Source organism: Chiloscyllium punctatum, chromosome 16, assembly GCF_047496795.1.
Source record: "Chiloscyllium punctatum isolate Juve2018m chromosome 16, sChiPun1.3, whole genome shotgun sequence".
NCBI lineage: Eukaryota > Metazoa > Chordata > Chondrichthyes > Orectolobiformes > Hemiscylliidae > Chiloscyllium > Chiloscyllium punctatum.
This window is the reverse complement of record NC_092754.1, coordinates 3,325,704-3,343,315: the sequence shown is the minus strand read 5'-3', so window position 1 is coordinate 3,343,315 and position 17,612 is coordinate 3,325,704. Positions and strand designations below refer to the sequence as shown.

Genomic DNA, 17,612 nt, shown 5'->3' with positions numbered 1-17,612 from the left:
AAATGAACAAATATAAACCATCAGAAGCCTTCATATATAAAACACAGGTTAATTTATTTAGTAAAAGATTTGAAAAATAGTCTCCTACATATAACAATTTTACTAACGTTCAACAAATATCAAGTTGTATAAACAGAAAACATTATGATCCCAGTTACAATGTAGAAACTATTCAATTTGCTGGTAATTCACGGTTCAGGGTCTGAACCTTTTCAGTACGTTCGACGCAACTGTGTTTCAGATTTAAATAAAAACCCACACATAGAGTACAGTAAAACCAGAGAAAGGAAACTTTAGAAGCACTGGGATTCTTCAAATTGGTTGTTAAAAAGAAGTTGAATTGCTATAAATGTTACAATTCGCCAAACTCAAATCAAATGAATAAAATCCAAGAACAATTGAAGATTAAAAGATATTTAAATTACAATCAAAATCTAATGATATATTTACATTTAAGTAGAAATTCTAATGTAATAAAATTGCACAGTTAATGATAAATTTATAAGAGGCAGTTGGTTTAATGTGTGTAGCTTTTACACAATTTTAAACACATTTCCAAGTCTGCTAGGACTGCTATTACATTTTCGGAAGTACTGAGAGAGGTTTATCTAAGCTCACTATTACAAGTGAAACTGTCCACTGCATTCCGTACATTATGTAGAGAAGGTAAGTGGCATTGGTTAAGAATTTAACAAAATGTTGTGTAGATTTATTAGAGTTTAGAAAACACATTCTTTGTAAAAAGAATCATAATTTGCTTGGAGATTTAGTTCTGTTTTACTGATTAGTTCAACAATGGAGGAATAAAATCTACAGAGGAAAAGCTGGTTTTCACACAGTTCCCCAGGAAATATTACAGGTTCAAAAAACATTAACGTCAGCATTCCAATCAAGGCAGCCAAGAAGTTTAATTAATAACATATAGACCTTTACAATAAATTATTACCCAATAGTACATGATCAAAGAAGATTCAACCAGCAAACCTTTGGAAGTTTTTTTTATGTAAAGGAGTCAAGATGCACTGCAAGTCACATTCAAATGTAATCCCACAAGCAAAACCATGAAAGTGCAAGAGTGAAGGTACATTCCAACCTTGTCGAGACAGGATGGATTACTAGCACGTACACACTAAGAAACACACACACACAACTCTGTTTTCATGGCTTAAAACAGGAGGAAAGTGCATTCAACATTGTAGGAATAAGACAGATTCTGGTTTTCGAGTTGGGAGGGTCGAACGTTCAGATTAGGGTGGTGCATAAACAAAGAACACACTTTGATCCATTATTGTCAAGACCTTGGTGCAAAACCTACCACAGTATAGATTCAGCACTAAACACATCCCTTTCGAAATGATCCCGGGATCAGAATCAAAATAAATAGAAATCCACGGCAACCTCCAACAACCAACAAGATAAATGCTGATCTTGCTTTATCTTCCTCATGATCCTCACCAAAGGGGAAAAGTTGGATTGTAACAACAGTGTCTGACCAGGAAGGCTCACTGCAAACAAGAGTTTGCAACATTTTATGGGTCCACCTTCAAACGGATTCCAAATCAGCTTCAACTTACAGCTGGAACTCATTTCCATCAAATACCTTTTGTGTAAAGTGAACTAATTGCACACATGCTGATAAACAAGTTTAGTTGAATGAGTTAAATTGTACAACATTTTAAACTACCCAGTTTGCCTGTTACTATCTACAGCTTGCACTGCAACCGCTCCTCAGACAGCACCCTCCAAACATGTGACCTCTCCCAAGAGCAGCAGATACATGGGAACACTATTCCCTGCAAGTTCCCCTCCAAGCCACTCTCTATCCTAAATTGGAAATATATCGCCGTTCCTTCAGTGTCATTGGGTCAAAGTCCTGGAACTCCCTCCCTAAGGGCACTGTGGGTTTCCCTATACGATGTGGACAGCAGTAGGTCGAACAGCAGCTCAGCAGCTCTTTCTCCTGGTCCAACCGGTGACACCCACATCCCATGAATGAATGATAACTGGAAAAGAAACCCCTTCTGTGCAGTTCCTGTCGTACCATCCAGGGAGTAGGAAACTACTTTGAGTAAACAGTTAGCACTGGGTTCATCAATAACGGAAGAGAAAGAGTGAAATGAAACTTGAAAACTATAAAAATGTTGGTGATACTAAGCTAGTGATAATCATCTGAAAGAAACACAAAGTTTAATGACATGGATTTGACCCTGCATTAGAATTATGTAATTTAGCTGAACAGTTGGAATTAAACCAATCATTCTCATTTGAAAGATGGGCATTTCCAGTATTCTCTTACCTTGATCAATCAATGAGAGAGATTCAAATCTCAATGTGACTGGATGTTTGTGAAATAAAAACAGGTTTTTTCAAAAGTGGGATATTTGTCAGATATTTTCCTGAGGTGGCCTGGCTCATACCAGAGGGGAAAAAAGCGAGACTGTTGTTGAAATTGTGAACTCATTAAAAAAAGGCAGAGGTATAAAATATTCCTCGACTGACTCTGATGTTCATTTAAGAAACATCACACATGTGAAACTAGTGCTTGGCTCAATTGAGTTTGTTGGAAATACATTTTCCATGCAAACCGAGAGGAAGTTAGCCCAACTCACTGCTCATCACACAGAACTGATTTTGCTCAGTGGAACTAGAATCAGGTGCAAAGATTGCTCTGTGTCTAAAGCAAGAGGTTGAAAGAAAATGTAAGAATCGAAATTCCAGCTCCCAACAGTTATCCAGTGAATCTCACTGGAAGGTGCACGCAAATGGTGGGATAATGTTGCTCGCTATCCACCCACATTAAAAAAAAATTGCAAATTACAGCAGTGACTCCAAAAGTATTTCACTGGGTGTAAAGCCCCTTTGGAATATCCTGAAGTTGTGAAAGGTTCTGTACAGATGCAGACCTTTCTGTTATGAGACTGGTGCTAGTACTCAATGTGAGATTCTGTGATAACAGGGAATCCAATGTAATACCTGATATTTTCATAAATTACAATTACATGCCTATTTATGGTCTGCCTTATCTGGGACACTTTCTAATTAAACAGCAAAATAATATGAGCTTTGCTGCAATAGCAACATGAACTAAAATGTATTTATGACATTTATTTATCAAAACAAATTGAGTTTACTTTTCTAAGTTCAATGCAGACCATTTCCTGAACTGTTAGGGGTCAGAATGTATTGGAGAAATATAAATTCAACTTGAAACCTTCTGGAGCAGCTAAACCATCCCACTGAGTGCACAGTAAAGCTGCTCTCTGTGTGCAACTAAACAATACTTCCTGTGTTAATTAACCTGCTTGAAATAACAGGACTTCCAATGTATCCTTCAGACCCTGACACAGTGACATGTAATTATCATGTGTTACAGATTTGCCTAGATTGGGTTTTCAGAATCCCAGCTGAAAGGTGAACGAGTCTAATTCAGAATGAAAACTTTAATTCCTCCACATTGATGCTATTGTGATGATCTGAAGCAGCATTCGATCCCAGCCCAGGATCAGTAATGATCAAGCAGTTGTGTGTGTTTTTACTGAGAACAGCCCTGTCAATTCTACCCATTGAGGATGAATCCATTTAGATTAGTTTCAGACTTTTAGTGTATCCCCTTCCAAACAGAGTGGCAGTATGTTCAAATCCAAAAGTTTTGAAAGTTCTCATTTGTCATCCAATTCCATCAGGTTTTGTACATTTGGATGTTAACTGAAAGAAGAATCCTTAACAATGGCATCGAGGTGTTTGAGCTTCACAGAGGTCAGAAGGGAAAGCAGCCCAGGCAGCGTAACTCCAACTGAGCAGCTGCTGGAACGGAAATTTCAGCCTCCTTTTAACAATGACCCGATATAGAATCAAGTTGTTAGCAATGACTGTGACAGACCGCAAAACGCAGCACACTAATTGTTTAGTGAATTTCTATGACAGACAGTTCTTGGGACATAGCTCCGATTTGGATACATCAGCCAAAAGGTCATGCAGTTTTTCTGCCCGTGTGAGAGCAACACACTACACACCGTTCCAGCAGCGAGATGAGCTGATAGCTCAGTCTGTCCTACACTGACTCGGTTCTTGTTATCACTGTGCTCAGACTGCAAATGCTTGCTCATTGTTCTTCTTTAAGTGACACACAAGGGATTTACACCAGGGAATACATCCCACTGAATAAATCACAATATTTTAAAATCGCCCAGAAAGGAGGGGTAAAGAATTTGATCCTTGGCCTCAGGTGGACCTGACATGTGACCAGCTTACAACATCATCAGACCTCAACAGCAGCTATAAGATGGGGGCAAACAACCAGGACACTGGGGAGCAGCAATGTTAGAGATTGTCAACAATAAATACTCAAAGCAGCAGAAGCAAAATGGAGAGGAAATAAATTATCCTTTAACCCTTACATGATTGGCTTTACTTTTGTTTTTATCAAAGCTTTACAAGATTTAGGTTTGTTTTAATAAAGCAATTATTCACACAATACTCTTCAATTCTCAACGAATAAAGTCACTGTAGTCCCAGGCAATCATAGGCTGCTCTCTCATTACAGAGGGGGGACTGGTGGTGGGTTTAACCTGAGGGTCACCATGCCTCAGGTGAGGGGAGAGGGTGAGAAAGGGGAATCCTTCACAGTAACCTCAGCCAGTGCGGGAACTGAACCCACACTGTTGGATCACTGTGTTTTACAGACCATCCATTCAGCCAAATGAGCCCCTCCCTCCCCTCAAAACCCCATACTCTGCATTTCAGCACTTCTGATCTTCTTGTGAAAAGAACAAAGTGACGATGAACTTGCTGGGCACCTGTCAGAGCTTGACAAAATCAAGAATGAGGTAAAAACTCAAAACAGATGCTGACTCAGCAAAAGTCCCTATGTCTGTCTGTCCGTCTCTCTCTCTCACATGATGGAGCCAGATATTGATGGCAGGTCATAGGCCTATTGCTCTGGCTTTACAAAAACATCACTTTAAATTGTAACAAAAAAGCACAGTCACAATAAAATAGAATGGGAAAATAGAGACAGTGAGAGGAGAGAGATGGAGTTTGTACAGAGTATTTGATGGGGTTGTCCCAGGGTCAGTCGGTCTGGAAGAGAAGGGGGTCATTCTTACTGAGCGCCACGACCACAGCTTTCAGGAACTGATCCATATTTTAGTGCATTTCAGACACACGCTCCTTCAGAACAACTGAAGAAAGCAAACTTGGAATCCTTCCTCAATATTTCTCTCAAGCCTTTTGATTCGCAGCATTTTTATGAGGAGTTGGTTGACATTCTTAAGATGCCAGAGCATCAAATGCTGCAAACATTATCAAAATGCTTCCTCTGGAACTGTCGTGTCTGTACTTAGTACTTTCACACGTGTGACTGTTTTCACCCAATCTGCAGCAGGTATTAACACCTCACTCTTCACCAAATGGCTGGAGAGGGAGACCATCCTGCTGGACTGTTTAAGAAGCGCACACAAAACAGATTGTTGTGATATGTAGGAATGCTCTTCGCGATGTTGCAGGTTTAAAGGAACTCCATTGAACAGGGATGTTATAGGCATGCTGTGCCTGAAACGCTCTCAGTAGTCCTCCACATCCGTGAGGTGACTTTGCTTCTTTCTCACGTTCCAGTGTAAACACTCAGCCAAACTATCGAACCAATCGTTCACCGGGTCCCTGAAGCATATCGATGGGACTGGGTAGCAGGAGGTAGTAATGGTGATGCTGTTAAAAAGAAAAGTCAGTCTAGATGAACAAATGTAAATCTCTCTGATGGCCTCTTCCACACTCCTCTCTGCATCATTCCCTCTCACCTGATGAAGGACAGCGCTCTGAAAGCTTGTGATTTAAAATAAATCTGTTGGACTATAACCTGGTGTCACATGACTTCTGACTTTGTCCAACACTAGCACCTCCACATCATCATTTCCTTGCACTTGCTCTGGTTTGTTTCCTGTCACTGAGATTGAGATAACCATACTGTCGATAAGCTCCATACTGCACACAGGCTGCACTTCATAGAGCACCAAACCTGACCAGGTGTAAATGTAACAGGATCAACAGCTTATAAACTACAAGAAATATCTGTTGGGAAAGCTGGGAATAAATGAGAGAGGTTTTATCTATTTAAATAAAATGAACACATTTTGGGAAGGGTTCAGAAAAGATTTACAAGGATATTGCCAGGGCTGGAGGGTTTGAGCTATAGGGAGAGGCTGAACAGGCTGGGGCTGTTTTCCCTGGAGCATCGGAGGCTGAGGGGTGACCTTATAGAGGTTTACAAAATTATGAGGGGCATGGATAGGGTAAATAGGCAAGGTCTTTTCCCTGGGGTGGGGGAGTCCAGAGCTAGAGGGCATAGTCTTAGGGTGAGAGGGGAAAAATATAAAAGAGACTGAAGGGGCAATTTTTTCATGCAGAGGTTGAAATGTTAATAGAAGCTTGTTTATTCTGTCGGGGCTTATGATTGGAGAGAGAAAACATCAAGCCATTAGTTTAGTGTTTAGTAAGAGCAACTTTAAAAAATTTAGTTCAAAAGCTTTTGGGCAATTCGAAGGAGGTTTAACCAGATCAGATGCAAGTATATGAGGATTGTTCACAGCAATTAACAAAAGAAGATCTCTCAGTGAATGACTGTAGCCCCTGAAACTTTGAGACTAGGACTGATGATATTACCGAGCATAGTGATGAAACGTCTGAGAACAAATTTACCAGCTCAGCAGGCAAACTGAGACATCTCGGAGATGACCAGACTACTCCGGCCTGTGGACATCATGGTAGCCCACAAACCTACCACCACACTGAAACAGCTCCTGATGAATCGAAAGAAGCCTGTACCAACAACCAGCAGAATGGACGTCATATACAAAACACCCTGCAAAGACTGCAACACACATTACATCAGACAAATGGGCAGGAAACTAGCCACCAAGTCACATTAGGACCAACTAGCCACTAAGAAACATGACCAACTATCAGTGGTATCCATATACACAGACGAAGAGGGACACCAGTTCGACTGGGACAATACATCCATCCGAGACAGGCTAAGCAAAGACACACATGGGAATTCCTAGTGGCCTGGCATTCAAACCGGAACTCCATTAACAAAATATCGATTTGGATCCCATTTACCAACCTCTCAGAAATAGAACTAGAAGTGATATCACCAACCACAACAGACCAAGACACATAAATAGAAAGTGGGTCATAACACCAGTGCTTCAATGGAGGCTCACTGATGATGTTACCGAACATGGTGACAAAACACCTGAAAATAAATCTACCAGCTCAGCGAGCTAACTTACAACCAGAAACAATGAATATAGCAGGCCATTCAGCCCTTCAAGCCTGCTCCATCATTCAATGTGATCATGGCTGATCATTTAACTCAGTGCCTTGCCACCAATTTTGCCCAGATTCTTTGATCCCTTTAACTCCAGATAGAGCTCATATCTAACTTTATCTTGAGAACATTTCAATGATTTGGCCTCAACCATTTTCTCGGCTTCATTTTCTTATTTTATTTCTTTTGTATAATAAACTGCAGTTCGACTGTTCCAACCATTAGTAACATCAGCTGGGAAATAGCTCCAGCTGCCAGACCACACAGCTCCCTGAACAGGCAGAGCTAAGCCACTTTCTCACCCGGGTGGAGGAAGGATGTGGCACCTCCAGAATGACGGTCACAGTTTCGTGGCAATGCCCATTGGGACCTACCTGTCGCCATGGCAAATCTCTTGTCGCTGCCGTCCATCAAATGAAATCCACGCAGTGTTCCTCGCGTCAGGTGACAGCATAATCTGAAAACAAAACCCAGGCTTTAGGACCGAATCATAACAGAAGCAGATCCAGGAGACCCCTCCCCCGCAATGGGCCAAATGGCCTCAGGTGAAAACGGGGCACAGGTCACGAGAGAGTGCTCATGATTGTGGAAGAACACGTTCCAAAATGAAGTAACAACAACCTTCTCAAGGAAATTCAGAATGTGGCTCAAGCTCGGATTGGTTTCTGCACTATCCCATTTAAAGTGAAGATGTTGGCTCCAATGTGGTTACAGTTAGTGTTTAACTACATTATTAGGAGTCATGCATTTGACAAAATAAAGCTTAAGACATTTATCCTTGCCACACAAGTGATTCCTGGGGATAGTGATTCCCCAAACTGGGCAAAGAGCCTTGTTGAAATTCTCATCCAATCTTGCAAATTATTTCTTTCCCCTTGGCCCAGTTTCTGTAAATTTACAGGAAAGGCTCATATGTTTCTCAAGAGACTTCCATTGCAATGACCGAGGACAGTTCAGACCCCTGGAATCAGCCGGCCAGAGCTGGACAGAGCTGTGACTGATACGATGTTTGGATGGGGCAGCATGGTGGCTCAGTGGTTAGCACTGCTGCCTCACAGAGCCAGGAACCCAGGTTCGATTCCTGCCTCGGGTGACTGTAGGTGTGATGTTTGCACATTCTCCCCGTGTTTGTGTGGGTTTCCTCTCACAATCCAAAGATGTACGGGTCACGTGAATTGGCCACGGGAAATTGCCCATAGTGTTAGGTGCATCAGTCAGGGCTATGTATAGGGGAATGGGTCCAGGTGGGTTGCTCTTTGGAGGGTTGGTGTAGACTCGTTGGGCTGAAGGGCCAGTTTCCCTACTGTAGAGAATCTAAGCTAATCTAATAGGATGACAAACTAAGTGGAATAGCTGCAGAAAATGATGGGAGTGGATTAGATCGGGGAAGGATACTTCATTTATCAAATTCTCTTTTCAGTTTGAGGTAAGACAGCAAGAGAAAGTCAGAAGATTCGCAATCATCAAAACGGAAAGTCAGGGAGAGGTGCATGATGCCGGGGTCCCTGAAGCCATCAGCTGCTGCTGGATGTCAGGGTGAAGGGGACAGTCAGGGTCAGGGGCAACCTTGGGTCCAACACTCACCAGCCCATTAAAGCAAATTGCAAACAGGACACAATGGGGAATGCAGCCGGGGGAATGCTGGAGGAACTCAGCAGGTCTGGCAGCACCTGTGGAGAGATAACTGGGTTAACGTTTCAAGTCTAGCAATCTTTTGTCAGAACTCCGGATATATCGAGGACAAACGTTAACTCCATTTTTTTATTCACTGCCAGACCTGTTGAGTTTCTCCAGCATTCTGTGTTTCTTTCAGATTCCCAGTTTCTGTAGTAGTTTTCCTTTATTTGAGACAATGAGGATGTATTCACACTGAAGTCCTGCTCACAGACACTTGGCTCCTTTAAATCCCCAGCTGCTCTCTCTGAACACTTTTGAAGGAGTTACTGCTGAAGGTGGCTTTACCCAAGTTCCCTCAGGTATGCAGAGTCACCGACATTACAGATACAGCTCATCGACAGGTGACGGGTTACCTGGAGGTCCACTCCTGCCGGTACGACAATTGGTCGGAAGGATAAGGAATGTGGACAGATGGGGGTGATCATTATGGCAGGAACGTTGGGGTGAATCATGGAGGCTCCTGCAGCTGCAGCATAAGCTGTGCTCCCAGTCGGCGTGGAAACAATCACCCCTGAAACAGGAAAGGCCAAACTGCATTAGAGAGACTCTCCAACCCTCCTCTGACAGCCCCTTCCCAATCCCTGCAGCCTCTCCAAGCTGGAGATGCATGGGAGCACCATCGCCTGCCTACGATACACCATCCTGACCTGGGAATCCTATTCCTTTGTTGTCACTGGGTCACAATCCTGGACCCTAACAGCACTGCATTTGGTGAGGGGGGGTGGGGGGGGGGGTGTCTATGTGCACACGTCTCTGTTGCGTATGCGTGTGTGTCTGTGTGTGCGTGTCTGTGCTTGTGTGTCTCTGTGCATATGCATGTCTCTGCGTATGTGTCTGTGTGTGTGTCTCTGCGCGTATGCATGTGTCTGTGTGTGTGTTTGTGTGTGTGTGCGTGTCTGGGCTTGTGTGTCTCTGTGCGTATGTGTCTGTGTGTGTGCGTGTGTCGCTGTGCGTATGTGTGTGTGTGCGTGTGCATTTGTCTGTCTCTGTCTGCATTTGTCTGCCTGTGTGCGCGTGTCAGAGTATGTCTATGCACGCCTGTGTGCATGTCTGTGTAGGCCCAGCACATTGTCCGAGGCAGCAGCTCCTCTCTGCAGCAATCCACTCTGTCACCGTCGGTGATGCTCACGGGGTATGAAGGAAGAGGAAGTTCCAGGGATGGCTCCTGCCTCAGCCCCTCGCCCACAGTTGACTCCAGGCCAGGCTGTTCCTTCACTTCCTGGGCCATGCTTCACCTTTCAATCAGAGACCATCCAGAATCCCTGCTGTTCTTATCCTCACTCCCAGGCCCTATTCACCTCTAGCCCCTTCACCCAAAGAAAAGGAGTAAGCCATTCAGCCCCTTGAGCCTAATCTGCCATTCAATAAGGTCATGGCTGATCATTCGCATTAACCCCAGCTTCCTGCCCAATCTTATCTCGATCGACTCCCTTCACACCCAAACACCTCCAATCACAATTGCCATACAGCTCAGTGGCTCAGTGTCCACCAATCTCTAACCTAGAGAACTCCAAACAATCTCTGGGTAAATACACGTCTCCCCAACTCAGGAAAATATCTGATCCTTAACTTACTGCTCATCAAGATCTTCAGTTGGTCTTATTTCCACTGATAAAGTACTTCAAAGACCAGCACCACTGAAGGGATAAAGCTCCTCATCATTCTGCCATCTTCAATGTGGGACACTGGAGTTTATTGTCAATCACTGACTCAAATATCCAGCATCCCCCGAGTACCCCAGAAGCAGTAATGATGGGAACGCATTTAGTCTTACTTTAAACCTGAATCAGAGGCTGGTTTTTCAAACACGCAACTTCCCCACCCCAAAACAAGGCAGTATGACAATTCTGAGCTTCACACAAACTCCAAACGTACCATCTCCTTGGACTGATGTTATCAGGCGGCCGTTCAGAAACAAATCAACATTGGAGAGATAGGACGAAGGGCCACGGTCAATCACAACCTCATTCAGGACCTGAGCAGTCAGGGAGAGCGGGAGGGGGGGAGAGAGGTGGGGGGAGAGGTGGGGGGGGGGGGGGGGGGGAGAGAGGAGGGGGGAGAGGGGGAGGGGAGGAGGGCAGAGGATGGAGGGAGGAGGGATGGAGGAAGGATGGTGAGAGGGGAGAGAGAGGAGGAGGAGAGAGGGAGGGGGAGAGAGAAAAACAGGTTTATTTTCCTAAGGTTTAATTGACATGTTGCAGAGGCTGGAGGCAAGCACTTTGCAGCTCATGTTTATACTTTTATTTCGGGCCTGCAGCGTTACTTTACTCCGGGCCTGCAGAGTTATTTTACTCTGGGCCTGCAGCGTTACTTTACTCCGGGCCTGCAGAGTTACTTTACTCTGGGCCTGCAGCGTTATTTTACTCCGGGCCTGCAGAGTTATTTTACTCTTGGCCTGCAGAGTTATTTTACTCCGGGCCTGCAGAGTTATTTTACTCTTGGCCTGCAGAGTTATTTTACTCTGGGCCTGCAGAGTTACATTACTCCGGGCCTGCAGAGTTACTTTACTCCAGGCCTGCAGAGTTACTTTACTCCGGGCCTGCAGTGCTACTTTACTCCAGGCCTGCAGAGTTACTTTACTCCGGGCCTGCAGAGTTACTTTACTCCGGGTCTTCAGCGTTATTTTACTCCTGGCCTGCAGTGCTACTTTACTCCGGGCCTGCAGAGTTATTTTACTCTGGGCCTGCAGAGTTACTTTACTCCGGGTCTTCAGCGTTATTTTACTCCTGGCCTGCAGTGCTACTTTACTCTGGGCCTGCAGAGTTATTTTACTCTGGGCCTGCAGAGTTACTTTACACCAGGCCTGCAGCGTTATTTTACTCCCGGCCTGCAGAGTTACTTTACTCTGGGCATGCAGAGTTACTTTACTCCGGGCCTGCAGTGTTATTTTACTCTGGGCCTGCAGTGTTACTTTACACCAGGCCTGCAGCGTTATTTTACTCCCGGCCTGCAGAGTTACTTTACTCCGGGCATGCAGAGTTACTTTACTCCCGGCCTGCAGAGTTACTTTACTCTGGGTCTGCAGAGTTAGCTCCAGCTGCACAGAGTTGTCAACAACTAATTCCTCAGGATCAGGAAAGTGAAGAAATGGTTGGCTGAAAGGATTAGTGCCTGTGACAGAGTGAAAGCAAGTGAGGAAACGGTGTGGCTGCAGGTGGTCTGTGTCCGTGTGTGATGCTGTGTGCATGTGCACACACATATGCATGCATGTGTTGGGGAGAGAGGGTTAGGAAGGTGTGTTGAGCGTGTGCATGGGAGGGGTCTGCATGTTGGATTATAACCCGGTGTCGTCTGATTTCTGACCCAATTCATCACAAATACGACTCCCATTTCCTACTCTAGCCAGGATCAGCCTCACCTGGTACTGCACTGCTCGTTTTCCTAACTCATTCTCTCCGTGCTTGGTCACGATCAGTCCATTCTCCTCCACTGCATGCTCTGGACAACCTCGCTTTTCCCAGTTTTCTTTCATCACTTTGACTTTGAGTCGGCTCCGTAGGATAATGGAAACATTCCCTGGCAGAGGATTCACATGGTGAGAAATTGTTTACATTTTCCCAACTACCGAAGGGCACAAAAGCCTATTGGGCAATTTGATTTAATCAGTGACTTAGCAAAGTTCAAATCCAATTTGACTCTGAGACAAGCACCATATTTTAGGAATACAAGTTTCATAAGGCACATTTCAGCACATACACAACTAGATCATTGTAAAACATCCAATTTCAACTGTAGAAAGGATTATTGACTGTTGTGTCAACAGTTCTTGCCTTTAAACAGGTTTTCATTAATATTTTACCTGTATCTCACTCCCTCTATTCAATGTTCTGAAACAAGTCTCGGAATTGAAAGAAAATACAGTTCTGTTTTACAAATTGCATGGGCACATTTACTTAAGATTCCAGTTTAGTCTCAGCACCCTGTTAATAGGAACTGTTTTAGCACAATTTTCATAGTTTCTTCATTTACAAAAACCTGTTTGTTAAATTGCTGCTTTGGAACACTCTGCTAAGTGCCTATTAATTCACATTCCTTCTTGAACAAGATTACACTGAATTCAAGAATTGGGTGATCGGTCATTGCTCTCCAATCAAGGAGACAGCAGTACCTGTGCCCTGATTACTTATTCTGAGAGTGAGTGAGCAAGATCACAGCAGGATGATTCATCATCACGCAAGGAATTTAACCAGCTGAGCTTTGTTAAGACCTTACTACACTGTAGAAACACCACAGCTCACTAATCTGTAACATCTGCCTGACTATCTCCTGATGGGACCTGCTTCATAACCCTACAACAAAGCACTTTGGAATGTTTTATTTTACTAGAGGCACTACAAAAATGCACACAGTGTTGCTACTAAACACGCTCAGCAAGAAGTAGGGTGTGGGTCACAGAAACAGAAATGTAACAGCAGACAGTTCTCAGGGTTATATGCCTCAAACTTAGCTTGCTGCTCAGTCCAATAATGCTTCAGTCTGAATTTTGGCAAATTAAAACGGATTTTAGTTCTCAGACTAGCTTCATTTACATTACAGGCAAGGTCAGAATTTGGGTGATAGATGTACGTATACAGCATTTTCATAGATTGGATTAACTCACTTTGGCTTGAGCTTAATTTCTGAATCATATGTTTTGCCTCATTTGTGAAATTCAATTCCTTCAATTACAATGAAACTGGAAGGTACCTTCAATTACTTGTGTGACTTGTGACTGATAGGTGTCAAAGTTAAATGGTGTCAGGAAGCCCAGAGATCCGAGGTGAAATGCCATCACTGGTGGTACACTACCCTGTTTAAACAAGAACAGTTTATAAAATGCCTAGTGTACAATAAACTACAATCCCCTGGGAGTAAAGACATTTTACTGAAAATATTTTCAGACAGTGTGTTGCGCAACTACATACTCGTTTAATCTGTCACTACAGCAACAGAGTTCAGGAATCTTGCACTGCTACATATTTATTTGGTTTATCAGCTCCTGTACATTCACTAAATCAGATTCAGAAGACATTTCATAAAAAGTGATGATTATTGAAAACAAGTTTTTCTGTAAAAACACACAAGGCATTATCACTTCAAAATTTGTGTTCAGAGTATGGAGTGTCCAATCCATCTGCCCACCCCTCCAGCCATCACTATACAGAGAGAAAAATAAAATAATGGCCTGGATGTTTCAATGATAAAGCAATGACTATTACACAACATGTGTCAAGAAGCAAGAATATTCAATCAATACCTTTTTTGCAAGGGGATAAGTTTAAAATCTGATTTAACACTGGTTCACTAAAATTGAATGGACTAAACAGCACAATCACTAAAGTTGAAGTACTGAATGTAATTCAGCTCCTTTTGGTTGTGCTGCCTAATGTGCTCATGAACATTTAAACAAACTGTAATCAAACAATTTACAGTAGTTACAATCAATAGATAAGTCAGCATTTGCTGACAGGATACCATGAAACTGATGTGTGTGTGTCTGAGAGAGAGAGAGAGTGCGGTGTGTTATTGTGTGCCCTCAGTTTCTGCCTGGGTGTGTGCGTGAGTGTGTGTGTGCATGTGTGTGTGTGTGTGTAGGAAATTCAGAAGTCAGTGACAGTGACTCTTTGCTTGCCCACATAAAAGATGATGATTATTGAAAACAAGTTCTTCTGTAAAAACACAATGTCTCTGCTGAAACACCTCCCAACCGCCCCATGTTTAAAAAAAATCATTTCAAGAGAAATCCTGTACTTAAAATGTTAGAAAAGTTTATGACATTTCAGCTTTGCCCCTAATCATGTGTAACATCCAATAATTTATTGCTTTCCTTGTAAAATGATAAAGTTAGAAATTCAGTTTTACTTCCTGGCTTGCTGTCTAGGAGAGTGCTGAAATATTATTGGCCATCAGTTTTGGTCAATGGCATCAACATTGTTGAATGTTGTAGATCCCCTTGAATTGGTACAAGATTTAAATTAATGCCCGAAAAGGGAGGATCCCCAGCACAGAGATCGCAAGATTCCTTTGGACAGTTTTTTTTTTGAAAAGGCAGGGGAGAGTTCCAACACTGACCCTGTAATCCACAAAGCTCCTTCTGGAGAGATATAATTGGACTTACCTGGAATAAGGATGATGCATAAAGCAAGGTGCCATCTCCTCCAAGGCAAATTATAAAGTCTATCCGATCAGATAAATCGTCATAGCCTAAAAGCAAATTCAATGTGCTTCATTATAGACCATTGTCATAGATGACAGAGTAAACAACATTTGTTGCAAAGGTTTCCTATTGATGGGTGAACACAGTAAAGATCAAACCACCAAGTGACACGAGCTGGGTAATTAATGCCACGATCTGGCACTGATGGACCAAGGTGAACCTTTCCATTTACCATTAACCCTGGATCTCGGTTTTAGAAATCTGCTGGGAGGAGATCCAACTGTAGGAATGTCCATAAACACAATGTAAAGGCCAAGAACTAGCAGATTGCAAGTGCCAGCCTTTAAAAGCCATTTGATTGTGAAAAATTATTTTGTTCTTGACATGGGGACTGCATGCTCCACTGCAGGTGACATATGCTCTGGCACCCACACAGAAAGGAACAGTCGTATTCTCTTACATCAGGTCCTATCACATTGGAACATCACAAATCACTTCACACACACACACACACACACACAGAGTTAAGTTTTGATATATGGTGACTATGAGAAGCATAGTTTTGTTTGAAGGAGGGAACAGTGATCTGAAACAGGTCCCTGCTCAACTCCATATAATGCTCATTCAATATGACACAAGATGCAAAGGGCAGTTTGGGAAGCACCACATCCTACAGACAATGTGGGGCTCCTTTCAGTGTGTACCATACTGCAGTGCAAAAGGTTATAACTTTTCTAACTCTATTTTTAAAAACATTCATGTATGGCATGAGGGTGTTGCTGCCTGGGCCAGGATTTATTGTGCATCCCTAAAAATGAACAGTTAGCCACATTGCTGTAGGTCTGGAGTCAGGTGTAGGCCAGACCAGGTAAGGACAGCAGATTTCCTTCCCTAAAGGACATTAAATACCAGAAACCTTGTGTAATTATTAAGCATTGTACAACTATGGTCAAGTCTATTTTATTTTGCACATATTGGGAAAAACAGGTGTTTAGATCTGTTCAAAAGGTTACAAATGTTTGAGTCATCCTCCATCAGAGTGACTACTGTGGCTCAGAGGATGGCTCTCTCACAGGAACTTGAGCAGAAAAATCCAAGCTTGCTCTGGGGTGTGATATCAAGGGAGTGCTGCATTGTTGGATGACACGTTATAATGAGGTGATGTCTGCTGTCTCATGGAGGTATGATATCTTATGGTATTATATCGAAGTAGACTGGTTCTCCTGAATGCCCAGCAAATATTTATCCCTCAGACAACATCACCAGACAGATTTCCTGATTATCACCATGTGCCTATTTGTGGAATTTTGCTGTGCACAAATTGGTTGTCCTGTTTGCTACATTATGATAGTGACAACATTTCAAAAGATTTCCAAGAGCTATAAAGCACTATGGGACACCTTATGGTTATAAAATAATGCTGTGTGAACATCAGTTTTTCCTTTTGACTAACTGACCCATCAGGATGTTGGTAAACATTGCTACTTTATGGTCAGTGTGAAAGGAGAAGTCGGGTAATACAACTCACGGCGCTTGGACCTTGTGTAGCTGTATGAACATTCAAAACCCAATGTTCGTTTCAAAGGCTTTGTGACCAGTAGGACGTTTTGTGAACCTTTCTTAAATCTTCCTCAGCACAGACAGACAACACATTTAGGGATTGAAAGTCCATGTGTGACTTTTAGATAGGAATATACAAGCAGTATGCCCCATCTAAAAGTACCCTGATCATAGAATAATTATCAAAATTAAAGTTATTCATGCAGAGGGATCCTAACATCTCAGACACTGCAGTGTCCAGTTGTTTCATTAGGAACCCCATGGTTTCTGGCTCCACTACACTAGTGCTATAAGTTTACTTTACACACGAGTCCCTCTGTATTTGAAGGTAATCTTCAGGACAGATCATCTTAGAATAACTTATCACTGAATGTGAACTGCTTTTTTTCCAACTTTATTCTTCTAGTTTTGAGTAATAATCTGGGTTAACTCCTTTGGTACCAGTCTTTATCCAACACACACATCAATGACAGCAGCTTTCAGTCATTTCTGTTCAATATTGAGCAGCACATTTGCACATCTTTCCACCCTAACAGTGGCCAAGTGTGGAGCTGACCCAGAGCTGAGCTCTTTTCTGGACTGTCTATAGTGTTACAGCTTCTTGGCTACAGGAACAGGAACATGATATTCAAAATGTGATCTTCCATGAAAATGGGAGAATTTAAATCATTGACGCCCCTGCACCTTTGATTACCCTGCACAGGGGCAACTCTTACAGCATGGGATCAAAATGCTGATGAGTACAATTTGAAAGGGACTAAATTTAAAGCAGGACATCTTCATGTAGAGCTTACAGCTCAAAATAAAAGGGAAAAGTCCTCAAGTTAGAAGCTAGAATGGGATGCTGCCTACTGACTGTGGTCAAAATGCTAAAACAGCATCGAACTAAACCTCCCAGCAGTGGGTATTCAG

General features: G+C 42.8%; 1 protein-coding gene across 8 annotated transcripts in view; it reads right to left on the bottom strand.

Moving 5' to 3' along the window:
- Nucleotides 1-29: 29 nt before the first annotated feature.
- The window catches only part of LOC140486903 (NAD kinase-like), a 109,295-nt gene continuing 91,712 nt past the window's right edge, over nt 30-17,612 (bottom strand). For all 8 annotated transcript variants that reach the window (XM_072585999.1, XM_072585997.1, XM_072585998.1 and 5 more), the window contains 7 exons: nt 15,102-15,187; nt 13,691-13,793; nt 12,363-12,520; nt 10,880-10,979; nt 9,358-9,515; nt 7,702-7,784; nt 30-5,706 (listed from right to left, as the gene is read on the bottom strand). In XM_072585999.1, the coding sequence (XP_072442100.1) occupies nt 5,562-5,706; nt 7,702-7,784; nt 9,358-9,515; nt 10,880-10,979; nt 12,363-12,520; nt 13,691-13,793; nt 15,102-15,187 (833 nt within the window). In that variant the 3' untranslated portion in view covers nt 30-5,561. The remainder of the gene's footprint in view (nt 5,707-7,701; nt 7,785-9,357; nt 9,516-10,879; nt 10,980-12,362; nt 12,521-13,690; nt 13,794-15,101; nt 15,188-17,612) is intronic.